The 13,099-nt window shown below is 43.2% G+C and overlaps 1 protein-coding gene across 3 annotated transcripts in view; it reads left to right on the top strand.

Moving 5' to 3' along the window:
• The window catches only part of STX8 (syntaxin 8), a 309,930-nt gene that overhangs the window by 51,334 nt on the left and 245,497 nt on the right, over window positions 1-13,099 (top strand). For all 3 annotated transcript variants that reach the window (XM_074388170.1, XM_010339853.3, XM_010339852.2), the window contains exon 6: window positions 6,509-6,633. In XM_074388170.1, the coding sequence (XP_074244271.1) occupies window positions 6,509-6,633 (125 nt within the window). The remainder of the gene's footprint in view (window positions 1-6,508; window positions 6,634-13,099) is intronic.

Raw genomic sequence — 13,099 nt, 5'->3', positions numbered from 1 at the left:
TCCCAAACTCTCCACATTCTGTGATTGTCCTGCTAGGGAGGAGAGCATGTCCCTCCCGACCCCTAGTTCAGAATCCACCACCATAATGACTCAAGAGAATGTGTCTGATTTCATTTACGCTGGGCATAGAATGTCTTTAAGCCTTGCTAGTGTCTGTTCTTGCAGTCTGAAGCCTGTAGCACAGATAGACTTGCCCAGAGAAAGACAATACAGTGAGAGGGGCAGATCTAAATTGAATTCCCAAGGAAGAAACATTTCAGGGGCAGATGGGGGAAGAGGTACCTGCAAATTATAGAGAAGGAACTGTCAGTGGCAGAGAGTGGTGTGGGGAAGCCAAGAGAGGAGAGGTTGCATGGAAAAGGGAATCATAAGCTTAGCCGTGACAAGTGAGGCCTGGAAGAGGAATCCAGTAAGACCCAGAAAGAGTATTTGGCGGTGAGGAGGTTGTGAGTGAGAAGATTTCAGTAGTGAAGGGGTGGAAGTTGGCTTGCAGTGGGTTGAGGAGTGAATGGGGGTCAGGAAGTGGAGTTAGTGAGCATAGTTTATTCTTCATGGAAGTTTGGCTGTGAATAGGAGAGAAAGTCACTGCTTGAGGATTTATAGGATGGAGAAGAACCAGTAGAAAGCTAAAATTATGAGATCCTGGGAGAGTAGGAGGATTAAAAATATTAGAACAAACAAGTGGAGGCTCACTGTAGCTGCCTACCTCGGAATTCATTCTAAGTCCAGCCCCCCAAAATTTTGCCCACTCTCCACTCTTATATCACGCATGTTTACATGGCACACATTCCCGGCCCTGGAGACTCATTCGTGATTTTGCCTTTTCTTGGAATGCCTTACCATTGCATCCTTTCTTTGCTAAACCTCATGCATTCTTCAAGGCTGCCTTAGTCTCCTTGCCTTTTTTTTTTTTTTTTCAATAGAGAGGGGTCTCACTCTGTTACTCAGACTGGTCTTGAACTCTTGGGCTTCAGTCCTCCTGCCTTGAGATTTCCAAAGTGCTGAGATTATAGGCGTGAGCCACTGTGCCTGACCTCTTTACCTTTATGAAACCTCTGAAGTGGTACAAGGGAAATGCCTTGGGTTAAGAATCAGAAGGTGTGGGCTGAACCCTTAGGTCTGCCACTAGGTGAATGACCCTGAGGAAGTCACCAGATGTGTCTTTGCCTTTGTTTTCTTGTTGGTGATACCTGTGCCGACTTACACACAGGACTGTGCGTGATTCACATGAAACGATGTTTGTGAAATGCCTTTGAAATCACAAAACATATTATAGCACCAACGTGTGATCCTGTAATTTTCTGACAACTCTCCTTCTTGATTTCCTTCATTTATTTATGGTTTTTGCTGAAAAAAATTGTACGTTCTATGTTTTTCTTTCAGTGTCCATTATGCCAGGCATAATGTGATAAAGTATGGAGTGATAAACAAGACCTCATCCCTGGCCTTGTGGAGCTTATAGTCTAGTGTAGGAGACAGAAAACAAACAAATGCATAATGGCTGGTGAGTTCATTGCTGTGAAGAAAACTTAAGCAAGGTGAGGAGGAGTGGCATGAAGGAGTGACAGAGACAGATGCTGTTTTGGATGTAGGAGGCAGGGAAACCTCTCTGAGGAGACAACATTTGAGCAGAGACTGAAAAAATCTAATTCACAATTTGCAACAATTGGAAATCATCTTTTGCAGGATTCAAAAGATTATCTGCTTTCCCCCACCAAGGTGCATCTTTCCCACCTTACTCCCCAATGTCACTATTAACAGGGTATCATTTCTCAAGTGTTGGGCCAGAAAGAAGGTTGAAAACCATTGACCCACTTAGCTTGCTTGTTCTATGAATGAGAAAACCAGAGTTGAAGAGATTTTTGGAATAGTCCAGGGATGCAGAGCTAGATGCTCTCTTATTTTAATTAGCGTGTTTCATGTTGGTTAGTTTCTTGTTTCAATTTGATTATAAACTCCTTGAAAGCAAGAATTATGTTTTCATTTTTTCATACTTTCCTAATACCTAGAACAGTAATAATAGACACCACCCCAAATGTTAAATTGAACATAAAACTGAATGAAAAGAGAATTAGGTGTTGTACATCCAGGGATACCTGTGATCTCATGATCTTACCTGCTTTTCTGAGTGAAGGTATATCCATTGCTGGATTTTTTCATAGGTTTGAGGCAGCAGCAAACTACAAACACCAAACCAGAGGGAAGTGGAGTTAGCTAGTTCAGCCTTGGAAATCAGATAACCCTGGGGAATCTTTTCTATGTATGTCTGGTTTGAGATTCGTTACTTTGTGCCCATATTACCACTTTCATTTCCTTCCTTCCTGCTTTCCTCCCTTCCCTTCTCTCCCCTCCCCTCCCCTTCCCTCCCCTCCCCTTCCCTTCTTCTTTTCCCTTCCTTGACTTCCTTCCTTGCTTTCTTTCCTTTCTTTATTTCGGAGTCTTGCTCTGTCACCAGGCTGGAGTGTAGTGGCGCGATCTCGGCTCACTGCAACCTCTGCCTCCCAGCTTCAAGTGATTCCCCTCCCTCAGCCTCCTGAGTAGCTGGGACTACAGGCACCTGCCACCACGCCTGGCTAATTTTTTCTATTTTAGTAGAGACAGGTTTTCCATGTTGGCCAGGATGATTTTGATCTTCTGACCTTGTGATCTACCCACCTCAGCCTCCCAAAGTGCTGAGATTACAGCCATGAGCCACCGCGCCCGGCCCTTCTCTTGCTGTTTTTAGAATTCTTTCTTTGTCTTTGTCTTTTGACAATTTGACTCTTATGTGCCTGAGAGAGGTCCTGTTTGAATGGAATCTATTTTTTTTTTTTAATTCAAATTCCTGGATCTGGATATCCATTTTGCTCCCAAGAAGACTTGGGAAGTTTTCAACTACTGTTTCATTCGATGTTTTCTGTACCTCTCCCCTTCTCTTTCTGGAACACCCACAGTGTGAATATTTGTTCACTTAATGGTGTCCCATGAATTCTGTAGGCTTTCTTCATTCCGTTTTATTTTACATCTTTCTGTGTTACTTCAAAAGATCTGTATTCAAGTTCAAAAATTTGCTCAGGCATGGTGACTCATGCCTGTAATCCCAGCACTTTGGGAGGCCAAGGAGGGTGGATCACTGGAGGCCAGGAGTTTGATACCAACCTGACTAACATGGTGAAACCCCATCTCTACTAAAAGATATATAAATTAGCTGGGTATGGTGGCATACCCCTGTAGCCCCAGCTACTCAGGAGGGCTGAGGTGGGAGAATCACTTGAACCCAGGAGGTGGAGGTTGCAGTGAGCTGAGATAATGCCACTGCACTCCAGCCTGAGTGACAGAGTGAGACCCTGTCTCCAGAAAAATAAAATAAAATTCTACTGCTTGGTCTAGTCTTTTGGTAAAGCTCTAGCTTGTTCTATTTATTTACTCATTGAATTCTTCAGCTCTAGGATATCTGTTTTGTTTTTCTTTTTTTAATGGCATGTATCTTCTTGTTGAATTTCTTGTTCGATTCATGAATTATGTTCCTGATTTCATCCAGTTGTCTAGCATTATCTTGTATCTCACTGTTTTTTCTTAAGAGTACGATTTTGAATTCTTTTTCTGTCACTTTGTATATTTCTCTATGATTGAGATCTATTACACAGGAATTATTGTATATCTTTGGAGGTGTCATGTTTCCTTGCTTTTTCATGTTTGATATATCCCTGTGTTGATTTCTGTGTATCAAATAGAATGAATTTTTTGATTTGATGAACATTCACTTTAGACCTCTCATCAGAAGTAGTCATGTGAATGCATCTTGGGGTGTTGGTTCATTGGGGTGCATTGGCTTTGGTGGGCATAGTAGTGTAGTTTTTGTGTAGTTTCTTCAACTATAATCCATGCCAGTGACATTTGTGAGTGTCTCAGTGGCCTCAGCTGAGAGGCTTTGTGGTGGTGGTGGCATGACTTTGCCAGGGGTGTGCTCACTGGGCTATTAATCAGGTTGGCAATGCATGGGTTCACATGGTGGGTTGTCCAACTTGGGGTCTCCCTTGCTGGGTTTGGGGTTGATGCCCTTACTCTGGCTGAGGGCACAGATGCTTGGTTGCTTGGCCAGTCTTGCATGCCACCTGCCAGAGGGGCCTGTTGGGCTGTTTCTCAGGTTTGGGACATTGGCACACTGTTGCTCAGCTCTCCTGGGGCTGGGGTCATGTCAGCTGCGGGCAGCCCACAGGGCTGTTTCTTAGGCATGAGAGGTGGGCAAAAGGCTGCTTGACGGACCTGGGGGGGCATGTCTGCCAGGAGTGGCCTTAGGAGTTGCTTCTCAGACCTGGGATATGAACACAAGGCTGCTTGGCGGGCCTAGGGGAGTTGCTGCTGGGGGTGACCCATGGGCTGTTTCTCAGGCCTGAGATGTGGACACATGACTACTTCACTGGCCTGGGGGTATGTCTGCCCGGGGCAGCCTGCAGGGTTGTTTCTCAGGCCCTGATTGAGGTGTGAGGCCTTTAGGTGGGCCAGGGTCTTGTCTGCAGGGGGCTACACTGACTGACTAGTTCACAGATCCTGGATACAGGACTGTAGTCACTCTGCTAGCCTGTCAGTTGCTCAGGGCATTCTGCTTGCAGGAGGGTATGCGGCAGTTTGGTTGGCTCAAGAGTGGGTTTGCCCTGGGTGGGACTGTTTCTGTGGCTGAAGTGCAGAGGGTGGTTTCTCTTCAGTGCAGGAGTCATGGCCATTCCTGGGCCCTGGGGTGTAGAGTTAGCCACCTGTGTAGGTTTGGTGGCATGAAGATGGAGTCCCAGTGCTGGAAAGATGCAGTGGCTGCTGGCCTCAGGAGGAAGGCACACTCCAGAGGGAGCTGGGGTCCAGAGATGCCACCATGCTGTGGCATCATGTGTAACTTGGCTCATGGGGTGGGCAGGGAGTGGGGTGTGCTCCTAATCTGTGGCAGTACAACTGTACCAGTTCCCAGCCGCTCTCCAAACTGGGCTCAGAACTTGGCGGGATCCTCCTGTAGTAAGGATCGTAGGTGTCTGCAGTGGCAGTGGGGGCTGGTGGGAATCTTCTGCTTACCTTTTCCTCATAGGGAGAAGGCCCTCCTGCGTCCAGGCCTGCCCAATCCTCGTGGAAGAGATGGGGCCACAGAGGCTGGGGGCCTTCATGCTGCCCTCCTGGATTTTCAGTCACCACAGGGGCCTCTCCACTTCCCCACTGCAGTCCAGTGCTTTCCCACACTGGAGTCAAACTTAGCTGTTCATTCACTGCCTTGGTCTTTCCATAAGAAAGTGGGGCGGGTGAACACCGGGTGCCTCTAATCAGCCAGCTTGCTGATGTCCCACCCATCATTTACTCCGTGATTTTTCATGACTCGATGACTGCTATAAGTGAAAGTTCATCTCTTCGTTGAAGTGGTCAGAAGGTGGTATCCGGGACAAGATGATCTTCTCAGCTTGGCCAGAATGTGGACAGGCAGGGAGAGGAGAGGAGCTACTTGAGGGGAGGAGAATCCTAAAAACATGGGGGCTGAGGCGGAAATCCTGTGCTTCCTGTTCCTTAGACAGTGAGACCAACTGGTCTGCTGCAGAAGGGACACATGGATTATTAGAGGGAGTAAAGATTAAGATTGACAAATCAGAATGTGTTTATTCTGTTATGAATGCTACATTAGTCACAAAATTGGTTTTGAAACCCTGAATGTGTTTCTGTCTGTGAGCAACCAAATGTCCTTTTTCTTTTCTTTATTTGAGACAGAGTCTCGCTCTGGTACCCAGGCTGGAGTGCAGTGGCGCAATCTCGGCTCACTGCAACCTCCTCCTCCTAGGTTCAAGCAATTCTCCTACCTCAGCCTCCTGAGTAGCTGGGATTACAGACGCCCACCACCAAGTCCGGATAATTTTTTGTATTGTTTTTAGAAACACGGTTTAATCATCACACTGGCCAGGCTGGTCTGGAACTCCTGACTTCAGGTGATCCTCCTGCCTGGGCCTCCCAAAGTGCTGGGATTACAGGCATGACCCGCCATACCTGGCTCCAAATATCCTTTAATGGGAAATTATATGGCCTTTATTTTTTTTCAACATTGTACTCTGTAGTCACAACTTGTAATCTGTACTTGCAACATTGTGTCTGCTTGAGAAATAATATTTGTACCTTTGGGGTCATAAAGCCTCTGAGACAAACTTTGTCCTAATAAAAAGGCCACTGTTCGGCCTTGTGTTTTTGAAATTTAAGAACCTCGTTTATTACCAACATATTTTAGGATAATAAACTTAAATGTCTCTTGGAGCATTAGTACAAGTATTATGTTCTACCATCATCTCCATAAGAGGCTGTAATTCTGAGGACCGAGCTTGTGCCTTATTCATCCTTGTATCTCTTTCAGCCCTGAATGCAGTTCCTGGCATAAACTGAGAATGCAATAAATTGTGTTTCAATTGAATTTTCAAAGCATTCAGGGCTGGCCACCTCTGCACTTGTGGGAGTCGTTTGCATTTGAGCTACATGTTTTGAGATATATTATGCATTTAATATTGTTCTTTAGGTCCAGCCTGATGAGGGAAGAGGCTAAGCGAGGAGCACCCAACCCTTGGCTCTTTGAGGAGCCAGAGGAGACCAGAGGCTTTGGTTTTGATGAAATCCGACAACAGCAGCAGAAAATTATCCAAGGTACCAAATACTCTGAAGAGTGTGGGCTCAGAAACCTTGACAGATTTTTTATTGGCACCTTGATTGTTCCTCATCCCCATTGAAAATCGGAGCGAAAACTGTTGGTCCTTTAAAGTTTTCGATGTGTGCCTCAGGATACTGGAAGGATAGGCAGTTGCTGTCACTCATCTCGGTGGCCCATGGAAATGGTGATTTTCCATTGGGCAGGAGCAGAGAGAGCAGATCAGAATCTAAGTCCAAGTGAATTTGATGCCTATGCCTTTTGCTTTAGCTTTGCAACTGGGAATTCATCTCCAAACATAAGACCCCATCTTTTATTTGTTGTTATAAAGTATGTCACTTTGGCCTCCCAAACTTTCATCTTTTGCCCTGTGGCTTTTTAACTTTTTTTTTTTTAAAACTTTCTTTTATTTTAAAAATTTCAGAAGTAGTGCATGATTGTTATACAAAGTTTAAACAGTAAAGGGATGTATAAGATGAAAGCCTTCCATAGTGTTTCTCCAATCTCAAATTGGAAATGGATTAATACGTATTTCCTTAGATGTTTTGTATACATTCACATACATATATTCAATATACAGATACTCATTTTACATACCTGGGATCATGAGATACTTAGCTCTCTCCATCTATATGTAATCCTACACCTTTTTAAAACTTAGCATGTGTTGTAGACTTTTTTAAAATGTCAGTATGTACAGATACATTATTCTTTCTCATTCTGCTTTTTAAAATCAGCTTTATTGCCAGGCCTGGTGGTGCACGCCTGTAATCCTGGCACTTTTGGGAGGCCAAGGCAAAGAAGATGGCTTGAGTGTAGCAGTTTGAGACGAGCCTAGGCAACATAGTAAAATCCCGTCTCTAAAAAAAAAATGAAAAGAAGCAAAAGAAAGAGAAGAAAAATCTAAAATCAGCTTTGTTGAGATATAGTTGACATGATCATAAATGGCACGTGTTTGAAGTATGTGATTTGATAAGCTTTGACATGTGTATATGCCTGTGAAACCATCACTACAATAAAAATAATGAACCTTTTGTCGTTACTCCCAAAAGTTTTCTTCATGCCTCTTTGTAGTGTCCTCTACTCTCTGCTTCTCTGGATTCATCTTTTTCAGATTCCACATGTCAGTGAGATCATGTGGTATTTGCCTGGCTTTCTTTGCCTGCAGATCCCAGCAGTGGGATTGCTGGGATCTTTTTATTTTTGTTTATTTATTTATTTTTGAAACAGAGTCTCACTCTGTCGCCCAGGCTGGAGTACAGTGGTACAATCTCGGCTCACCGCAACCTCTGCCACCTGGGTTCAAGCGATTTTTCTAGCCTCAGCCTTCCGAGTAACTGGGATCATAGGTGCCTGCCACCCCACTCAGCTAATTTTTGTGTTTTTAGTAGAGATGGGGTTTCACCATCTTGGTCAGGCTAGTCGTGAATTCCTGACCTTGTGATCCACCCACCTCATCCTCCCAGAGTGTTGGGATTACATGCACGAGCCACCGTGCCCGACTCATTTTGAATTTTTTGAAAAACCTCCGTACTGTTTTCCATAATGGCTGCACTAAATGACATCCCCACCAACAATGTTCAGGGATTCCCTTTTCTCCACATTCTTGCCAACACTTGTTATTATTTATTTATTTTTTTATTATAGCCATTCTGACAGGTGTGATGTGATAGCTCATTGTGTTGTTCCTGTTGTCTGAGACTCTGTTGCCCAGGCTGGAGTGCAGTAGCATGATCCCGGCTCACTGCAACCTCTGTCTCCCAGGTTCAAGTGATTCTCATGCCTCAGCCTCCTGAATAGCTGGTATTACAGGCGAGTACCACCACACCTGTCTAATTTTTGTATTTTTAGTACAGACATGGTTTCTCCATGTTGGCCAGGCTGGTCTCAAACTCCTCACCTCATGATCTGCCCACCTCAGCCTCCCAAAGTGCTGGGATTACAGGCATGAGTCAACATGCCTGACCTCTCTTTGTGGTTTTAATTGGCATTTCCTGAGCCCAGGACTCTCAGCACTCAGGAGGCTGAGGGAGGAGGATTGCTTGTGGCCAGGAATTCAAGACCAGTCTGGGGAACATAGTGAGACCAGCCTCCAAAAAATTTTTTTAATTAGCTGAGCACAGTGACATGCACCTTTGATCCTAGCTACTTGGGAGGCTGAAGTAGGAGGATCGCTTGAGCCCAGGAGGTTGAGGCTACAGTGAGCTATGATGGTACCACTGCACTCCACCCTGGGAGATAGAATGAGACCCTGCGTCTAAAAACTAAAAATGAAAGAATAATGATAATTTGCATTTCCCCAATAGTGATCTTGAGCATTTATTTTTTATTTTTTATTTATTTTTGAGATGGAGTCTCACTCTGCTGCTAGGCTAAAGGGCAATGGTGTGATCTCAGCTCACTGCAACCTCCACCTCCCAGGTTCAAGCAATTCTCCTGCCTCATGTTCCCTACAAGCTGGAATTACAGGCATGTGCCACCACACCTGGCTAATTTTTGCATTTTTAGTAGAGAGAGGGTTTCACTGTGTTGGCCAGGCTGGTCTCAAACTCCTAACCTCATGATCTGTCCACCTCGGCCTCCCAAAGTGCTGGGATTGTGAACATTTTTTAATATACTTATTGGCCATTTGTCTTTTTTTGAGAAATATCTGTTCAGATCCTTTGACCAGCTTTTAGTCAGATTATTTATTTTTTTGCTGTTGAGTTGTTTGATGTGTATATGTAAATTTTAAAGAAACTGCAAAACTAGTTTCATAAGTGGTTGCACCATTTTACATTCCTACTAGAAGGATGTATGTTTTCTAGTTGTTTCATATCTTTACAAAACATGGTATGGTCAATTTTTTTATTGTAGTCATTTAAATGAGTGTGTAGTTACACTGTGATTTTAATGGTATGCATTTCCCTCGTAACTAGTGAATCTTTGCATATATTTATTTTCCACCTGCATATTTTCTTTAGTGAAATGTCTGTTCAAATTGTTTACCCATCTCCAGTTGGGCAGTTTGTTCGTTATTATTAAATTGGAAGAACTTTTTAATATTTTTTATATCATCTGTCAGACATGTTTTACAAATATTTGCTCCCAGCAGTTTATGTTTTTCATTCTGTTAACAGTATCTTTCAAAGAGCAGAAGTTCTTAATTTGATGAAGTGCAATTAATCAATTATTTTCTTATATGGTTTGTGGTTTGGTTATATCTAATTATGACTAACCTGGCTGGGCGTGGTGGTTCATGTCCGTAATCCCAACACTTTGGGAGGCCAAGGTGGGCGGATCACCTGAGGTCAGGAGTTCAAGACCAGCATGGCCAACATGGTGGCCAACTCCATCTCTACAAAAAATACAAAAGAAAAATTAGCCAGTTATGGTGGCTGGCACCTGTAATCCCAGCTACTTAGGGGGCTGAGGCAGGAGAATTGCTTGAACCTGGGATGCAGAGGTTACAGTGAGCCACGATCACACCACTGCACTCCAGCCTGGGCAAGAGCAAGACTCCATCAAAACAAAACAAACAAAAAAACAAAACACGAAAGAGAGGGAGAGAAATTATGACTAACTTGAAACCATAAGATTCACTGCTTTGTTTTTTTCCTAGAAATTGTATGGTTTTAGGTTTTATATGAGGTTTATGAACTACCTTGACTTAATCTTTTATATAGTGAAGTATGGATAGAAATTCAGTTTTTTAAAAGAGATATCTATTTGGTCTAATACCATTTACAAAAATATTCTTTCTCTACTGAATTTCTCTACATTTGGGTAAAATCAATTGACTATACATGTACGGACCTATTTCTTTCTTTTTTTTTTTTTTTTTTTTGAGGCAGAGTTTTGCTCTTGTCACCCAGGCTGGAATGCAGTGGTGCGATCTCGAGATCTTGGCTTACTCCAACCTCCACCTCCCGGGTTCAAGTGATTCTCCTGCCTCAGCACCCCGGTAGCTGAGATTACAGGTGCCTGCTACCACGCCTGTTTAATTTTTTGAATTTTAATAGAGATGGGGTTTTGCTATGTTGGGCAGGCTGGTCTCTAACTCTTGACCTCAGGTAATCTGCTTGCCTCAGTCTTCCAAAGTACTAGAATTACAGGCGTGAGCCGCCACACTTATGGGCCTGTTTCTGTTGTAACCTCTGTTCTTTTCTGTTGGTCTATTTGTTTATCTTTATGCCAATGCCACACTCTATTGATTATTTTACCTTTATGATGAGTCATTAAGTAAGATAATACAGGTCACTCAACTTTATTTTCACAATTTTATTGGCTATTCTAGGTCTTTTGCATTTCCATGTGAATTTTAGAATCTGTTTTTAATTTTACAAAAGAAAGCTTCCTGGACATTTGATTGGGATTACACTGAATTTTTAGGTCAATTAGGGGAGAATGGGTATTTTAATGCTATTGATTCTCAAATTATCTCAGCAACGCTTTTTGGTTTTTGCTATACATGTCTTGCATATCTTTTATCATATTTATCCCTAAGTATTTAATATCTTTTATTCTAAGTAGCATTTTTAAAATGTCAATTTCTATTGTTGCTTATATGTCAAAATAGAGTTGATCTTTGTATATTGATCTTGGATCGTGCAACCTTGCCAAACTCACAAATTTCTGAATGACACTCAGCTCAAGACTCAAAGTGGCCCCTGTGCAGATCTACAGATCTACAGGTCTGCAGTCCTCGTCTCTCTGGTACTGTGCCCTGCATACTCTAACCACTATGGCTTCTTTGGACTTTTCTTAACTTGAAGAAAGTGCCGGGCTCCAGCTGGGTTCGCCCATCCCCACACTATGGCTCAGGAACTCTTGTGAGGCAGTAATCCAGGGCAGTCTTAGAGCTCACCTCTAAGAGTTACCCATCTCTCAGGGATCACTGCCCTTCATTTCCTGGTGTCCATGTCTTAAAACCATTGTTTTGCATATTTACCCAGTTTTCTTTTGTTTTTCCAGTTGTTTCTGGCCAGGAGGAAGTCTGGTGCCTGTCAGTCCATCTTGGGCAGAAGCAGAAATCTCATTCTCTTTTGAATCCCTTTCACGATGAAATTATCTAGTCAGTGAAACACTGTGGCCCTCTTACATCTTCAGTTTTATGTCCTTCACCCGTTACCATATTTGAAGGAAAGTGAGAAAATGAAAAGCAACACAGCTTTACGTGCAGCACAGCCATTCACTCTTCAGGATTCACAGCTCCTAAATGGAGTGCCTTATAGCTAACACTTACAGCTAATGCATTTTCTGGTATTGTTGTGTTTTGACAAGAAAAGCTGTTTTCAGTCGGGAAAAGTCTCCTTGTCCTGGAGAAGGTGCTCCTTTCAGAGGTTGCTGTGGGTCAGTGCGAGAGGATGCTCCTCAAAGCGTTTGTTATAATCTTCAGAACAGAGCTTTACCCTTGGAAAGCCTGCTGGCCTGTGGGGCATGGGTGGGCTTTGGCAGGAGTAGCAGCACACATGTTTTGCTCCACTGCTCTTGCCTTTGTGTTTTGAAATACCATATTCCTCTTTGCTAGTGAGCTGTTTTTCAAGGACATGTAAGGGAATCATATTCATAGGTTTCTGGGATTAGGATATAGATATCTTAGACATGGGGGATATTATTCTACCTACAATAATGATCCATCCATTTTTCAAAATTCAAATCATCGTAAAACAGAAGAACGACTAATAGCGTGTGGTATGTTACAGTTGCCCTCTTGTGATATCATAATGACTTGGGTTATGGGAAAAAGTAGGAGAGATTTTACCAGTTATGACATGATGGTAGTTTCCTTGGTAAGAAACTACATGTTGGCTGGGTGTGGTGGCTCACATCTGTAATCCAAACACTTTTGGAGGCCCAGGCGGGTGGATCACCTGAGGTCAGGAGTTTGAGACAGGCCTGGCCAACATGGCAAAACCTCGTGTCTACTAAAAATACAAAAATTAGCTGGGCATGGTGACTCACACCTGTAATCCCAGCACTTTGGGAGGCTCAGGTGGGCAGATCATGAGGTCAAGAAATCAAGACCATCCTGGTCAACATGGTAAAACCTTGTCTCTACTAAAAATACAAAAATTAGCTGGGTGTGGTGGCACACGCCTGTAGTTCCAGCTACTCGGGAGGCTGAGGCAGGAGAATTGCTTGAACCCAGGAAGTGTTGGCTGCAATGAGCTGAGATCATACCATTACAGTCCAGCCTGGGTGACAAGAGTGAAACTGTCTCAAAAAACAAAAATAAATAAATAAATAAAAGAAATGCCTCAGGACTTCAGGACTTGGGGAAGCCCAGGTTATATGAATGTGATCATTATTACCTCCACAGCATCTTGATTATCTGAATCTTCCTTGTCTTTGGATTGCAAAATGAAAATTTATTGCAGCACTTAAAGATGTGGAGATAATTGCTAAGATTACAAAAATTATTAAAGTGGAGCAGAACTCTTAGCTCTATTTCTCTTGTGCGTTAGATGATCTTCAGGTTGCTAA

The sequence above is a fragment of the Saimiri boliviensis genome, chromosome 17, assembly GCF_048565385.1.
Source record: "Saimiri boliviensis isolate mSaiBol1 chromosome 17, mSaiBol1.pri, whole genome shotgun sequence".
Taxonomy (NCBI): domain Eukaryota; kingdom Metazoa; phylum Chordata; class Mammalia; order Primates; family Cebidae; genus Saimiri; species Saimiri boliviensis.
The sequence above is the reverse complement of the archived record's forward strand: the minus strand, read 5'-3'. Positions and strand labels throughout refer to the sequence as shown.